At 36.3% G+C, this 14192-nt stretch overlaps 2 protein-coding genes across 4 annotated transcripts; both read left to right on the forward strand.

Annotated features, from left to right (window-relative positions):
- Window positions 1-1109: 1109 nt before the first annotated feature.
- Window positions 1110-13330, forward strand: LOC110810311 (CDPK adapter, putative (DUF1423)). Of its 3 annotated transcripts, XM_088217871.1 has the most exons (6): window positions 1110-1214; window positions 1328-1387; window positions 9529-9947; window positions 10468-11036; window positions 11138-11204; window positions 12610-13330. In XM_088217871.1, the coding sequence occupies exons 3-6, from the start codon at window positions 9560-9562 to the stop codon at window positions 13032-13034; spliced, it is 1449 nt and encodes a 482-aa protein (XP_088073997.1). In that variant the 5' UTR covers window positions 1110-1214; window positions 1328-1387; window positions 9529-9559; the 3' UTR covers window positions 13035-13330. The 3 variants fall into 3 exon arrangements, with proteins under 3 accessions (XP_088073997.1, XP_088073996.1, XP_088073995.1); XM_088217870.1 differs by having other exon boundaries at window positions 1110-1393; XM_088217869.1 differs by having other exon boundaries at window positions 1110-1387.
- Window positions 6504-8687, forward strand: LOC148266281 (uncharacterized). Its single transcript, XM_088219069.1, has 4 exons — window positions 6504-7107; window positions 7382-7651; window positions 7852-8430; window positions 8515-8687. Exons 1-4 carry the CDS (start codon window positions 6504-6506, stop codon window positions 8685-8687), a joined length of 1626 nt encoding a protein of 541 aa, XP_088075195.1.
- Window positions 13331-14192: the final 862 nt, after the last annotated feature.

Here is a 14192-nt window from a genome sequence, read left to right on the forward strand (position 1 = left end):
TAAACTAGAGCCACATGACTCGAACCCCAACACTTGTAAAGAAAGCAGAGAGGTACAACCATCCAATTCAAAGATGGGTTGTCATGGAATGAAGCTCCGAATTCCAATTACTATAGAAACCTAAATTTGAGCCACTTGACTCGAACCCTAGCCCTTATAAAGAAAGCAGAGAGGTACAACCATCCGATTCAAAGATGGTTTATCATGGAATGAAGCTCTGAATTCCACTTAGGGATGGCTACACCTCGACATCTTTTCTGTTTATAGAAGATTTCACATCTCAATAAAGAAATTCAATTTCATCACTACGTTATCAAAATAAATTGAGAAAGAGAGGATACTGATGATTTAGCTGACCTTTACGGAGTTTGGATCATGATGAACGATAAGATTTTAATATATGATACTCCGCGGATGTGAAAAAATTATATATATTTCAACTTCTAATGGTAACAAACGGTATCTGATTAGTAAATTTTGAATGAATTTTAAAACTACCGAATCGGTGTTATGTGATCGGTAGATTACTTTTTTTCTGCTTATACCCCTATATAATATACTTAATTTTATTTTTATCATCACAAATTATTATTTATTTTATTAAATATAAAAAATTAATTTGATTATGTGTAATAATTATTTATTTAAATATAAATATAATTATATTGATAAATAATTTATTTTTTTTCATATATATTTTTTATATAACATTTAGTATTATATACAATAAATATAGTTAAATTAATAATTTGATTGAAAATACAAATATATTATTTTATCATTCAAACAAAAATATGTCATTAACATATATTAATATACAATCATCTAAATATAAAAAAATTTATTATTTAATTACTGTCATTATTATATATTAATTAATTATTACTAAAATTTATCAAAATAAAGTATTAGTGACAGATTGCAACAATCCTGGACCTTCCAACTGAAAGATTCAAAGAAGGCATAACATCTGCAGTAGGGAATTCTGTTTGAACATATTGTTAACAGGCCCATGGGAAACGGGCTGCGTGCATCCAGCCCGTTTCCCTCAGCCCGCGTCCGCGTTTCAATAAACGGTGCGTTTTGGCTGTTGCTGCACCAGAAGAAGTATACCCCTTCTTCGCAAGAAAACCCGGCTTGATTCTTCTCCAGTTTTCTTCTTTAAGCGCCGACACCAGGAGCCCTAGGATCTCTACATTTTGTTTGTTTTGCAGGTCTCGTCGGCTTGGACATCACGTGGAAGCATATCAGTGACTTCCTTCTTCTTCTTCCATCTTCGGCCGTCCTACTCCAAAAACATCAATACTCTGTTTCTCTGATTTTGTAGGTGATCGGCTCGGGTTCTTCGTGCGGCGTTGCAGCAAATCGCCTCTCCGATGGAGTGGAGGTTTATGTATCAAGTTCCTTCTCTTTGCTTTTGATTTGATGCTTTTTTGAATGCAAATATTGAGGATTTAGATTGCCGGTGTACATAGAACAAAATATATTTATATCTTTCACATATCGAAGAAATGATGGTTTGCTAGCAAATTGTCTTGGATAATTGGCCTTTTGAAGACCTTTTGGAAGAATAAGAATCTATCCTGAAAGAAGCCACTAGAACTGATCCTCTTTCCTACCCTCCAACTCCATATATCCCCCGGGTTTGGTCAATCCACAGGAGCATGGCAAGCCATCTCCTCTAGAACCCGGTAGAACTGGTGGAAGATCATTATTATCATTTGTCATAGGGGAGAGATTACCAATTTCATTCTTGATTCTATATGACCCCCAAACATCACCATGTACAAGTGATTTAGAGGCTTTCTAAGACAATGTGAGATATATAGTATGTTATTAAAATTTACATATTTCACAATAAATTTTTATTTTTTTTTATTTTTGAAGATATACAAAATTTAGATATCCAAATCGATAATGTCATAACATAATTGTATAAGTTGGACTATCTTAAGACTCAAAACATTTTGTATCTATGCAAAAATCAATATTTCTACATCTAACCAATCTCTTGAGCCTATTACTTTGGTCATATCGGGAGGTCGAGGGAAAGTTGTCGTTTTATGATAGACGTATGATTTTCTTTTGGAAGTAAGTGTAATAATTAAGTATAATATCTTTACCACTAATACATACTAAATAAGATATTACTAATCCACTCTAAAATAAGAAAAATATTAATGAAAAAAATTATACATAATATCTTTTGCGCTTATTATACATACGAGTTTTTGTGATATATATATTTAATCAAATTATCAAGTAAGAAAATCCTACAACAATATAAATATATATTATATTGTATGCTTTTGATAGAATTTTTTAGAGCTTACCCTTTTAAATATCTTTAAAAAAATTCTATTGTTACTCTTTAAATAGTTTCATTAAATTTTTGTCTGCATCATGTTCGTTCGGTGTAACTAAAATATTCAAAAAATACAAAAAAGTAAAATTTAAAGTCTAAAATACAATATAAGACATTACAAGTATATGATATTTTTCATAATTTCCTTTTTTTCTAATTATATATACGTATATAATGTGCAAATTAAAATTGTTATTATTGAATGATGATATGAATCTTATGATGGATGACTATATAGTTTCCTCCACAGGATAGTTTCTCAGGAGGGCAAAACCGTCATTTTATAGATTTAGAGTTTGTCAACTTCCTCACGACTTAGCTGTTCATCACTCTTACAAAAAAAAAAAAAACAAAAATTATTCAGTTCGCCAATACCGTTGTCTTCTCCCTATCTTGGAATTCTTAATTTCATCTTCGTCTCTTCTCTGATCCTTAGAGTTGGCTCTCTCTCTCTCTCTATATCTCTCTTTGTCTTTGTGCAATGATTTTGAATTTTCCCTTGATGAAATGTTGTTTTCTCGCCACGTTCAAACAATTTTCTTATGTGTCTTTTTGTGCTTTTCACATATCAAAGATGTCATTACGTGTGACTTGAAACCCTTGTTGCTGTGGTTTCAGGTAAGTTGAGGTTTTATGAGTTCATTTAGTTTTGCCAGATGTTTTACCATTCGCTTTATTTACATTGTTATTACTGCAATTTGCTTGAAACTAATGACTTCTTAGATTGTTGAGGAGGGATATTTTAAACCTAATGTACGTTTAATCTAGGTGGATACATTTTCAAAGATAATTGTCTTTATATTAGGATTTCCTCCCTAACTTAGCGTATTTCTAATTATTTGTTTAATAGCATTATGATTTTGAAACTATAACGAGTCTTTTTTTGGGTTGGGTAAAAGACACAAATGTTTGTCAGAGAGAATGTGAAGTTTTGTCATTGTTAGTCTTGATTATAGTTGGTTATTGATGACCAAGCCAATGACTGTGTGTGTGGTTAAACTGAGTTGACTTTGAGTTTTGTAATTTGGAAACTACAAAAAGTCCTACAATGTGCCTTCTCAAGTGAAGTAGAATAGTAAAATTTATCTTCCTCCTTAGCTTTTAAAATTTATTTAATTAATTGCATTATGCTGTAGATACAATGGATTTGCAAAGCCTCAAGCTTTTACGGTTAAACCATTCATATGATATGTTTTAGACCCTTTGACTTGAAAGTGGCATGGGACTATTTAGGTCTGTGTTTAAGTAGAAGTACTTTTCTTTTCTTTTATAGATGCCCTCTTCTTGTTTTGCAGAAACAAGAGCTGTTTAGGTTGGTAACGTGATGTGTAATAAGATCAACAATTATATAAAGGAAGTCCTCCTTGGAAAAAGGAGGTTGGATCCTTATTCCTTAAGACTTATGAGCAGTGCTTCAAACTCAAGTTATTTGTAACCAAGAAGGTGATATGGATGGTGACGTCAATCATCTTTCCTAAGGAACTCAAGTAACCATCCATTCAAAATTGCCATGTATAGGGAGTGTTTGACTTGATCCAGGTTGCAGTGTGGAAAATCATTTTTCTCGCCACTTCCTAAGGAGTTGAATGGAATACATGACTCGGGACGATATAGGGAGCATCATGGAGTAGCATTTTGAGGGACGGAGATAAATTTCTTTCTTTCTCCTCCCTCTCTCTCCCTCTCTTTGTGCCCTAACCCTTTCTCATCTGGAAAACAGACTCTGCCCTAATCCTTTCTCACTAGCCTCTCCACGCACGCTTACTCTACCACTTGAGAGGAGCGTCGAGAAACTTCCCGGAGGTGGTCGGTCCACATGGCTGAACCAGATGCCCTAGCAGTCATGTCGGACAACAAAAACAAAAAATTTATTCTCATAGACAGTAAATCGTTCGACATTGCTTGGGTCAGTAAGAAAATGAACAGTCTAAAGATTAGCAAAAATGGTCATGACTTTAGAATCTCGATTTTACTAGACAAAAATGAAGTTCGTTGGCTTATTGAGATCTTAAGTGATTTCTATTGGAATAAAGGTGGCTGAATGTGGGGAAAATGTCGGAATGGAAGATACCATTCACTGAGTTTAGCTCTCGGTTGGAACAAAAGAGGACGTTTTCTGGTTATGTCGGAAATGTGGGGTAAGAGACATAGAAGAAATTTCATCCCGGAGGGAATCGAAGTTGGGGGATGGTGGCGGATTATGAAATCTATCTTTGAACTCGCAGAGGTCCCCATCGTAAACCCTTTTAAGGACTCGCTCTGCTAATGATACTCCAAACATTTTCCCTATGCTTTCCTCTTTGTCCCGTTGTCTGTGCTGCCACCAAGAAGTTAGAGTTGAGTTATCCCCATGGAAAACGAGAACTTTTGCCGAAGTGATGCAATCGAACACAGTTAGCACATATCGGGTGAAGAATGCTATCGAACCCGGAAACCAGAAACAACAAGTTTGAATTTCAAAAGGGAAAGGGGTTTTGCGGGCACTCGGTTCATCCCCCAAACCAGAGGACACACTTGGATCAGACCGGTACCCCACCAAACCCGGTCAATCAGTTATATCCAGGGATTAAAGATGCTGGGGAGAATCCCAAAATCCCTTGGGCTGACAAAGGCAAAGGGATAGACCATATTGGGTCTAGCAATGAAGCAAGGAGGCTTTTCAAAAAACCAAGGGTAATAGTCCAAAAAGTTAAATGCGTATGTAGGCCCAAGCAGAAGCCCATGACCCAATGTGACCCGGTAAGGCTGGGTACAAATGCTGACAACAAGATAAATTCTGAGCACAGTGAGCCCGACAATGTGTCTTTCGAGGAGTTGAAGGAAATAACCCTAATGGCTGATGTGGAGACGCTTTCTGCAGCAAGTGTTATTTCTGAAACAAATTGCAACATCTCTCCTCTTTCTCCAGTATCTGAAGAACCTGATAAAGCGAGCAATCCTAGAGGTGAGTGTCCTCCAACTCCTCGTCTTCCTTTACAGACAGGGCCGGAGATAGTCTTAGTGCAAGAACCAGTGTATCCCATCTCATATAACGTGACTCAGGAGCCCATGACCTATTGATATGACTGAAAGGTGCAGTGAACAATTCTACTCCTTGTGGGTTAGACACAATATCATGCAGGTGAGCAAACTGTTGGGGGTCACTTTTGATGGTCACAAGGAACAAGCGATGGCATTATTTGCCGAACTGGAAAAAAGAGCACCTGAAAAAAAGAAAGGTGATGAGGCTGTCGGTAAAGGAAAGAAAAAATCGACCTAGGGGAGAGTGCGGGAATTGAAAAGACTATAAATTTCTATTAATTATGAAGGGAGAAGCAAAAAGGCAAGCAGCAGTGGGGAGGTGAAAGAGGTATCCAAATGATCAGGAAAATAAAATCATGGAATGTTAGGGGCCTAATTGATCCAAAAAAAAAAAAAGAAATATCATCAAAGGATGCATGAATCGGTGGAAACCAGACTTAATTTGCATTCAAGAAACCAAACTGGCCTCTGTCGACGACAAAACCGTCAAGAGCGTGTGGAATCTTCTGGATGTTGATTGGCTGTTCCTTCCAGCTAACAGTACTGCTGGTGGTATTATCATTTGCTGGAAAAAAGACCTTGTTGATTGCATTGACTATATATCTGTGGTGAGTCTTCTTTATCATGTCTATTTGTTAACAAAACCAATAATGAAAAATGGTTTTTCTCTGGAATATACTGTCGTGGTAATGCCCATGACAGAGAAAATCTTTGGAAGGAATTGATTCAATGCCAGAACAGCTGGGTGCTAAAGATGTGGTTGGTGGGGACTTTAACATGGTCCTGAAGCGTGAAGAGAGATCTGGCGAATATTTTTCTACTTCCATTGTTCAAAATGTTAAAGAAAATATAGACAAACTTGGTCTGGAGGATCTACCACTTAAGGGGGGTCGATGAACTTGGAGTAATCAAAGGGACCAGCTTTCGTACTGCAGAACTGATAGATTTTTGGTCTCCACTGATATACTCTTGTCTCTTCCGGGCATTAACCAAAAGGTACTCACTCGCCCTATCTCTGACCATTTTCCAATATGTTTATCTTCTGATGGGATTCAATGGGGGACCTATACCATTTTGTTTGGATAATAAATGGCTCAAAATTGATAGCTTCAAAATCATGGTCAATGATGTTTGGAATGAACCGGTGGAGGATGGTACAGCAAGCTTCAGACTATTTAGGAAACTTTTCAGACTTAAGCAAGAGATCAAGAAATGGACTAAAGATGTGGGTAAGAAGGAAGAAAACAGAATTAATGAATTGATGCAGGAGATGGATACTTTAGACAGTTTTGAGAGTAAGTCTATGCTGACTGCAGATCTCAATGAAAAAAGAAATAATTTGAGATTGGAACTAGCCAACAGATTGCACATGGAAGGAATTTCTTGGAAGCAAAAAGTTAAGGAAAAATGGATCAAAGATGGGGATAAGAATACAAAGTACTTTCACAGTTTGGCTAGTCACAGAAGAATGACCAATTATGTGGAGAAAATCACTGTTAATGGTAATCAGATCAGCGGCAATGTGGCTATGAGGGAGGCTGCAAAAAATCATTTCAGTCAATTGTACCAAGAAAAGTTTGTAAAAAGACCCTTAATTGACAACATTCAATTCAATAAAATTGAAGAGTCTGACCGATTACTTCTTGAGGCTGAATTTTCTGAAGATGAAATTACTTACTGCCTAAAAGATTGCGATGGTGATAAAGCACCAGGACCTGACGGTTTCAATTTTAAATTCCTACAAGATTTCTGATATGTGATAAAAGATGATATTCTAAATTTCTTCAATGACTTCCATAAGCATGGATCCTTTGTTAGAACTATCAACTTCTCTTGTTCTTATCCCCAAAAAGGAAGGTGTCAACTGTTTTTCTGATTTTTGACCCATAAGCCTTGTGGGCTGTGTTTATAAACCTTTATCTAAGGTTTTGGCCAGAAGACTTTCCAAGGTCCTAAATTCAATCATTGGGGAAAGTCAACACACTTTCGTTGAAGGTAGGCAAATCACCAATGCCATAATGATAGCTAATGAAGTCGTCGATGAGCTGTCCAGAACTAAGAAGAGAGGAATGTTATGTAAATTGGATATGAAGAAAGTCTTTGATAATGTCTGCTGGAATTTTGTTGATTACATTCTTGACAAGTTTGGTTTCAGTAAGAAATGGAGAAAATGGATCAAAACTTGCATCACCACAACAAGTTTTGCAGTTATGATAAATGGTGGCCCGTCTACATTCCTTAATGCATCTAAAGGCTTAAGACAAGGTGACCCCCTTTCCCCATTACTTTTCATTAAATAAGCTCATTGAACAAGCTAAGAACTCAAATCTCATCAAAGGAATCTCGGTGGGCAACGAAAAGAAAATGGAGATTACCCATTTATTCTTCGCTGATGATACTCATCTTTTGTCAACCGGAAGTTAGCGTACTCCTACATTTAAGATGTATTCTTCTTTGCTTCCAAGCTGTTTCGAGTTTACGAATCAACTTAAGCAAGTCTGAATTGGTTGGGATTGGGCATGACGGCAAGGCGGATGACCTGGCCAGGGTTCTGGAATGCAAAATGGCAAATCTACCTATTAAATACCTTGGTATGCCTCTTGGGGCGAAGCATAAGGATGGCAACTGTTGGGAACCGGTTATTGATCACTTTGAAAAAAGTCTTACTTCATGGAAGAGAAATTATCTGTCTAAAGGTGGGAGATTGACCCTTATCAAGAGTACATTATCCAACCTCCCAACTTATTACCTTTCATCCCTTACTATTCCGGGAAAAGTGTCTAAAAGACTTGAAAGAATTCAATGTAATTTCCTTTGTGGGGATGAGGATAGCAAAAAGAAGTTTCATCTTGTAAATTGGGAGGAGGTCAAGAGTCCCATCAAATCCGGGGGTCTTAGTCTGAGGTCCCTAAAAATTCTGAATAAGGCTTTGCATGGTAAGTGGGCTTGGAGATACTGGAATGACACTAACAGTTTATGGAAAAAAGTGGTGGATTGCAAGTGGAATCTGAAAGGAAGACAGGATCAGATGTTGTTGACTAGAAGTAAGTTTGGCATGAGCTTGTGGAAGGGAATCTCTAACACTACTCATTCTGTTCTTGAGTGTTCTAGATGAAATGTGGGAAAAGGCAACAAAGTCAAGTTCTGGTCTGATTTCTGGTGTGGAGATTATAATCTGTTAATCAGGTTTCCTCTTATTTTTGCCCTCGCTAAGGATAAACAGATGACAACTGAGGAAGCTTTTGACAAAAATAATGGCATTGGTTGGCACGTTGTGGTCAATAGGAATCCAAAAGATTGAGAAATAGTGGAATATGAGAATTTGCTGGCAGTATTGAACACCATTCAGCTCAGCAACACTAATGATAGGTTGATCTGGAAGTTGGAAAACAAAGGCTCCTTCAGCGTCAAATCATATTATAATTATCTTGCGGGACATAACAGAATTGTGGCAAATTCTTTTCCTGCCAAAATGATCTGGAGGGCAAATGCTCCCACCAAAATTTCCTTCCTCACTTGGGAAGCTTCCAAGGAACGCATTTTGACCGCTGACAACCTTATGAAAAGAGGCTTTTACCTTTTGAATAGATGTTATCTATGCAAAAACAATGGTGAAACTAGTAACCACCTTTTGCTTTGGTGCCCTATCACTCACAAGCTGTGGACTATGGTATATAGTCTACTTGACATTAGCTGGGTAATGGCCGGATCTGTTCTAGAAGAATTATTTGCTTGGGATCTGGTGTGGAGAAACAAGAAATTGAGACTCATTCCGCTCACAATTTTCTAGGTTATCTGGAAAGAGAGAAACAATAGTCTTTGAAGGAAAGGAAGAAACATTTGGCAACATTGTGAGCAAATGGCTACACTTTTTTGGTTCCACTGTATTGGAACATAACATTAACAATTTTGAAGATTTAGGGTCAGTTGTAGATATTCTTATTAACTTGTAAATCTTTTGTACATGGGCGGCGACCCCTTGACGCCTCATATCAATATATATTCTACACTTTTCTTTCAAAAAAATAAAGGAAGTCCTCTTGGTATGGTTAAGGTTCAGTTCTAGAGTACAACACTATAGTTTTAGTGTTTTGAAAGTTTAATCTTAGCTACTAATGATATTGAAACATAACTAATTGCAGCTTGCCAGTCCCAGCAACTTATTAGCAGAAAATGGAAAATATGGATATTGATAATTGTGATGAAAGCAATGGAGGCACATCTATTTTAAGGCATAATGGTCTTTCTCTTAGGCCAGTATTGCCTGAGGAGTCTGGTGAAGGTTTACCATATGCTCCAGTAAATTTTCCTCGACCTGGAGATATCTGGCGCTGGAAGGTGGGGAAAAGGGTTGCCAGTAATGGCTATTTCTTGGATAGGTATCTGTATCTTCCAAAGCCTCTTTCCCGTTTGGACAATCAATTGGGTAGAAAATATATTTTTGCAAGCAAGCTTTCCGTTGAAAGATATATTCGCGCAGCATTTCCTGATGTGGATGTTGAGGCATTTTTTGCTTCATTCAGTTGGAAGATCCCCTCAAAACAGCTAAAACTAACAAATGGTCAGGTTTAATAAACTCTAACTAATACTAGTTTTATTTTCAAAATTTCAAATGTGCATTAGCTTTAATTTGTTTCTATATGAGTAGATATATCTTTTATTTACTTATTTTTTTGTGAAAAATTATTCTGTCTTTGATAAGTTTGATCAAAAAATGATGTTGTGGTGACAAATGCTTCTATTTCGTGGGTTTTTTCAATCAATTTGTTACTATTTATCATCTATGAGCAAAGTAGACCAAATAAACTTCAACCTAATTAAGACGACTTATCTACTAAAATTAACCTGATGAACATGCTTTCATTTGGAAAGACTTGAACTTCCTTTTTTGTATGCTCTGTATTCAAGGGGTTTCTATAAAATGCTCTTAGATTACTATTTAGAGCTCCATTGTTTATTAGCTCCTACTATGTGATGTTTCCCATAAAATAAAAATTCGTGTATAGAATATGTTGATGTTATTCATGCTTGTTTCATTAAGTAATTGAATATTTTGTTTTCTCAATGTTGCTTTCTAATAGGCAATGCAGTGGAGCAGACCCTATTTACAATACCTTCTGAGGAGATAGAAGAACTTTCAACGTCTGATTCCCAGTCTATTGGTGTGGCCTGTAAAGCTGGAAATAGGGCATGTACTAGTTTGTTGACAGACAAAGAAAATCCACTTTCAACTCTCATGCCTTGTGACATTTGCTGCAGTGAACCTCATTTTTGCCGTGAGTGCTGTTGTATTCTCTGTTGCAAGACCATAAACTTGAAGCATGGAGGATATAGCTACCTCAAATGTGAGGCAATGGCTGGTGAAGGTTACATATGTGGGCATGTTGCTCATGTGAACTGTGCTCTTAGATCTTACATGGCTGGAACAGTTGGAGGAAGCATTGGATTGGATGCTGAGTACTATTGCCGGCGTTGTGATTCACGGACAGATCTGGTCCTGCGTGTTGCAGAGCTTCTAGAAATATGTGAATCAATTAATTCTAGGGATGATGTTGAGAAGGTCTTGAATGTTTGTTTTTGTGTCTTACGTAATTCACAGAAAAGCCGTGCAAAGGAGTTGCTGAACTGCATTGAGTTGGCCATCATAAAGGTAAAGCCACTATACTTGTTTTCATACTTAAACAAACTTTCTCTATATCTTCCCAATGATTCCTATACCTATTATTAATTATCATTTGATATTTAAATCAGCTTAAATCTGAAACATCTCTAGAAGATATCTGGAAAATAGATGAGAGTAACTCAGCTCCTTGCACAGGTAATTTTCTTTCATATTTACAGGATCAATAAAATTTTTATTTATTAAACACTTTCTTTTTGGTGCAAATGTTGTATGATGACATAGTAATTTGAAAGTACCTTGTGTTTGTGAGCTGCACACATACACTCAGTGATGACGTGCACATGTATCTTTTGGGTGTTCCAGTAAGGAAAATAATCTTTTATGCAAATGCATGTGTTCTTCTGTCCGATACAGTTGAGCACTGGAACTATCATGATGAACCTGGTTCCAGTTGGTAAATTCCTTTGATGTGCCTGTACTGTTGTATGAAGGGACATAATCTTTGTGCAAATGCTTGTGCTCTATGAGGAGAGGATATCAAATCAATAAACTAGCTACACTAATGAGATAATCAGTGATGTCTCCTTGAGATCATAAAACTAAAAGTCATACCTGAGATTAGCCTATGAGTTTGGTATTTTGGTGGAGTTGTAAGGAAGATTTATGTTTTTCTTGCATGTGGTAATTAGGCTAGCAAGGACACTAGATATCACCAACATAACAATGGTGCATAGTAACTGCTTTCCGACAGTAATGTAATCCATATAAATACCAAAAAGTTTTCTGATATTGACGAGGCTTTTTCCTAAGGTGGACACAGCTTGTCATGGATAGTGTTTTTGGAAGATTAAGATATTTACCTTCAAGTATCTGTGGTGAAAAGAGTCTATACCTTGAGACAATAGGTAGAAACAATAGATATTTAGAGTTTGCTCTCTCTTTCTTCACTTGGCAACAACTTAACTTGATCACTCGTTTAACAGTTCATTGGTTGACAACTAACCACACATTAGTTCCATGTGTTAGAATTCAGGGGTGCTCTTGAGTTAGAGATGTGTGTTTTCTACAACTGATATGTTATTTTTGTCTTCATGGATTGTAATCTCTGAAGTAGGATGGTGAAACAAATTTAATGTCAGGTGATAGCCCAGATGCTGATAGAATACAGTATCTTGTGTATTTCTTGTTTTGTCTCTTGCATCAAATTTTGTTCAACTTTCACTCAATTTTTATCCGACTTCTAATTCTATATTCATAATCTTAATATTATTTACAATTGAGTTAGCTTTCAACATGGAAATTGAATTCCTGCCTTGAGAATTCAAGGTGGAATGATGAGGTAACTCGAATGCAAAAATTGATGTTGAAACTAAGTATAATCAAAATTAACATGACAATTAAGATTGGGAAGTAATTAGGAATTGAATAGAACTGAACCAAATGAGACCTCAAGGATTTTTTCTCTTTTTACTATTTTTTCCCTCAAACATTTTCTAGCTCTCATGCGGAGCAGGCTCTGCATCATGCATGTAATCCCTCATCTCTCTTCCTCTAGATTGATTTATCATCATTTGATTTCTTCTTTTTGGTCCATTAACAGGTGCTCATGATGGAGAGACTACACTGGAAGCAAACCACCAAGGCTGTCTGGACTTACCATCAATTTTTCTTATACCTGTCAATTATCAGAATGAAGCACAGAAACTTGAGGATGAAGTTTATCATGTTCTTCAAGAACTAAAACAGTCACAGGAGACTGAATATAAAATTGCAGAGGAAAGACTTTTTTCTCAGCAGAATTACCTTAATAATCTGTATCAGCAACTTGAGCAAGAGAAGGCTGAATTGTCACACCATAGATCAACTGCTGAAGCAGATGACTTACTGAGTGCTTTGTCGAAGAGATCTGAACAGATAAAATGCGAGGTCAAGAAACTCAAAGAAATGGAAGAAGTGACCAAGGGATTTGGAAGAACCTCTAAATATGTTCTGAAGGAACACTTTGGTCTGGAAATTGGGGATTGATTACAACCGTTTCTTTTATGATGAACCAAATTTGTCAGCTTTTACACCCAATTTTGCGATTGAGAAAACATATGCACATGCACCAACTTTGACACCATACATTGGATGATAGAGGTTAGATTGGTTCACCCAATTGCATCAGTGATTGTGCTATTATAGCTTGTAAGCTCAGATATGGGATTAAAAATAACCTAAGGGATTGATATATGCTGTGCAAAGGTTATTGGTTCAGAAATTGGCACCTGAAAATTTCCTCCACCAATCAATCATGATTTGAAATGATGTTACCAACGTAATTTTATACAGTTTGGAAACTATTTCATCTGGTGAATGTTGAAGTAGAATGCATAAATGTGTTGAAATTTTCTTGTTTGACAGTTCGGAAGTTTGGTGACCAAGCAACCTACCTGTTGGTTGTTTAGTGTATAGTCGCTACCATGCTATTGGTAAGTCACTCAGTATTTCAACATAATCTGACATCAAAACTGTCAGAAACTATAATCTATTATGAGCAATTCATATAAGGAGCTACTGGTAAGAACTGTCAGAAACTATGATTTATTATGAGCAATTCATGCAAGGAATAAGTGCAGCTTGAATGATGCTTTTGTCATAATTTGGTTTAGATTGATTGAAAATGTTGTATAAGCTGTGATTCTGAGGATTATTCTAGACAAACATTGTCTATTCTGGATTGTCAAATATATGATGATAGACCCGATTATTTGCTGTTAATCAGATCTGTAATGAGTAAAAATACTCACAATAATGGGAAAATCGTTTCAAGTCTTTGCTCTTGTGTATTTTGGCACTTAAAAATCTTCGCGAAATTTAGATAAAAATAAAAGTTAATAGTCAATGTTCGTGCTCCGCTAAACTAAAAATTAATAGTCACCCATTATATGTCACACAGTGGGTGATAGGTTAACCTACATCACCAACAAATATATAATGCTATTATTTGAAACGCGGTTGTTTAGTGTATGGCCGCTACCATGGTATTGGTAAGTCACTCAGTGTTTCAACATAATCTGACATCAGAATTGTCAGAAACTGTGATCTATTATGAGTAATTCATGCAAAGAGCTACTGGTAAGAACTGTCAGAAACTATGATTTATTATGAGCAATTCATGCAAGGAATAAGTGCAGCTTGAAT

Source organism: Carica papaya, chromosome 4 (assembly GCF_054855325.1).
Source record: "Carica papaya isolate Zhongbai chromosome 4, ASM5485532v1, whole genome shotgun sequence".
In the NCBI taxonomy this organism is placed as follows: Eukaryota; Viridiplantae; Streptophyta; class Magnoliopsida; order Brassicales; family Caricaceae; genus Carica; species Carica papaya.

Coding starts and splice junctions, on each gene's coding strand:
- LOC148266281 (XM_088219069.1), top strand. CDS start 6,504: ATGGTCAATGATGTTTGGAATGAACCGGTGGAGGATGGTACAGCAAGC. Junction 7,652..7,851: donor ATCTAAAGGCTTAAGACAAG/GTGACCCCCTTT, acceptor TTTGCTTCCAAG/CTGTTTCGAGTTTACGAATC. Junction 8,431..8,514: donor TCAGATGTTGTTGACTAGAA/GTAAGTTTGGCA, acceptor ATGTGGGAAAAG/GCAACAAAGTCAAGTTCTGG.
- LOC110810311 (XM_088217870.1), top strand. CDS start 9,560: ATGGAAAATATGGATATTGATAATTGTGATGAAAGCAATGGAGGCACA. Junction 9,948..10,467: donor ACAGCTAAAACTAACAAATG/GTCAGGTTTAAT, acceptor GCTTTCTAATAG/GCAATGCAGTGGAGCAGACC. Junction 11,205..12,609: donor TAACTCAGCTCCTTGCACAG/GTAATTTTCTTT, acceptor GTCCATTAACAG/GTGCTCATGATGGAGAGACT.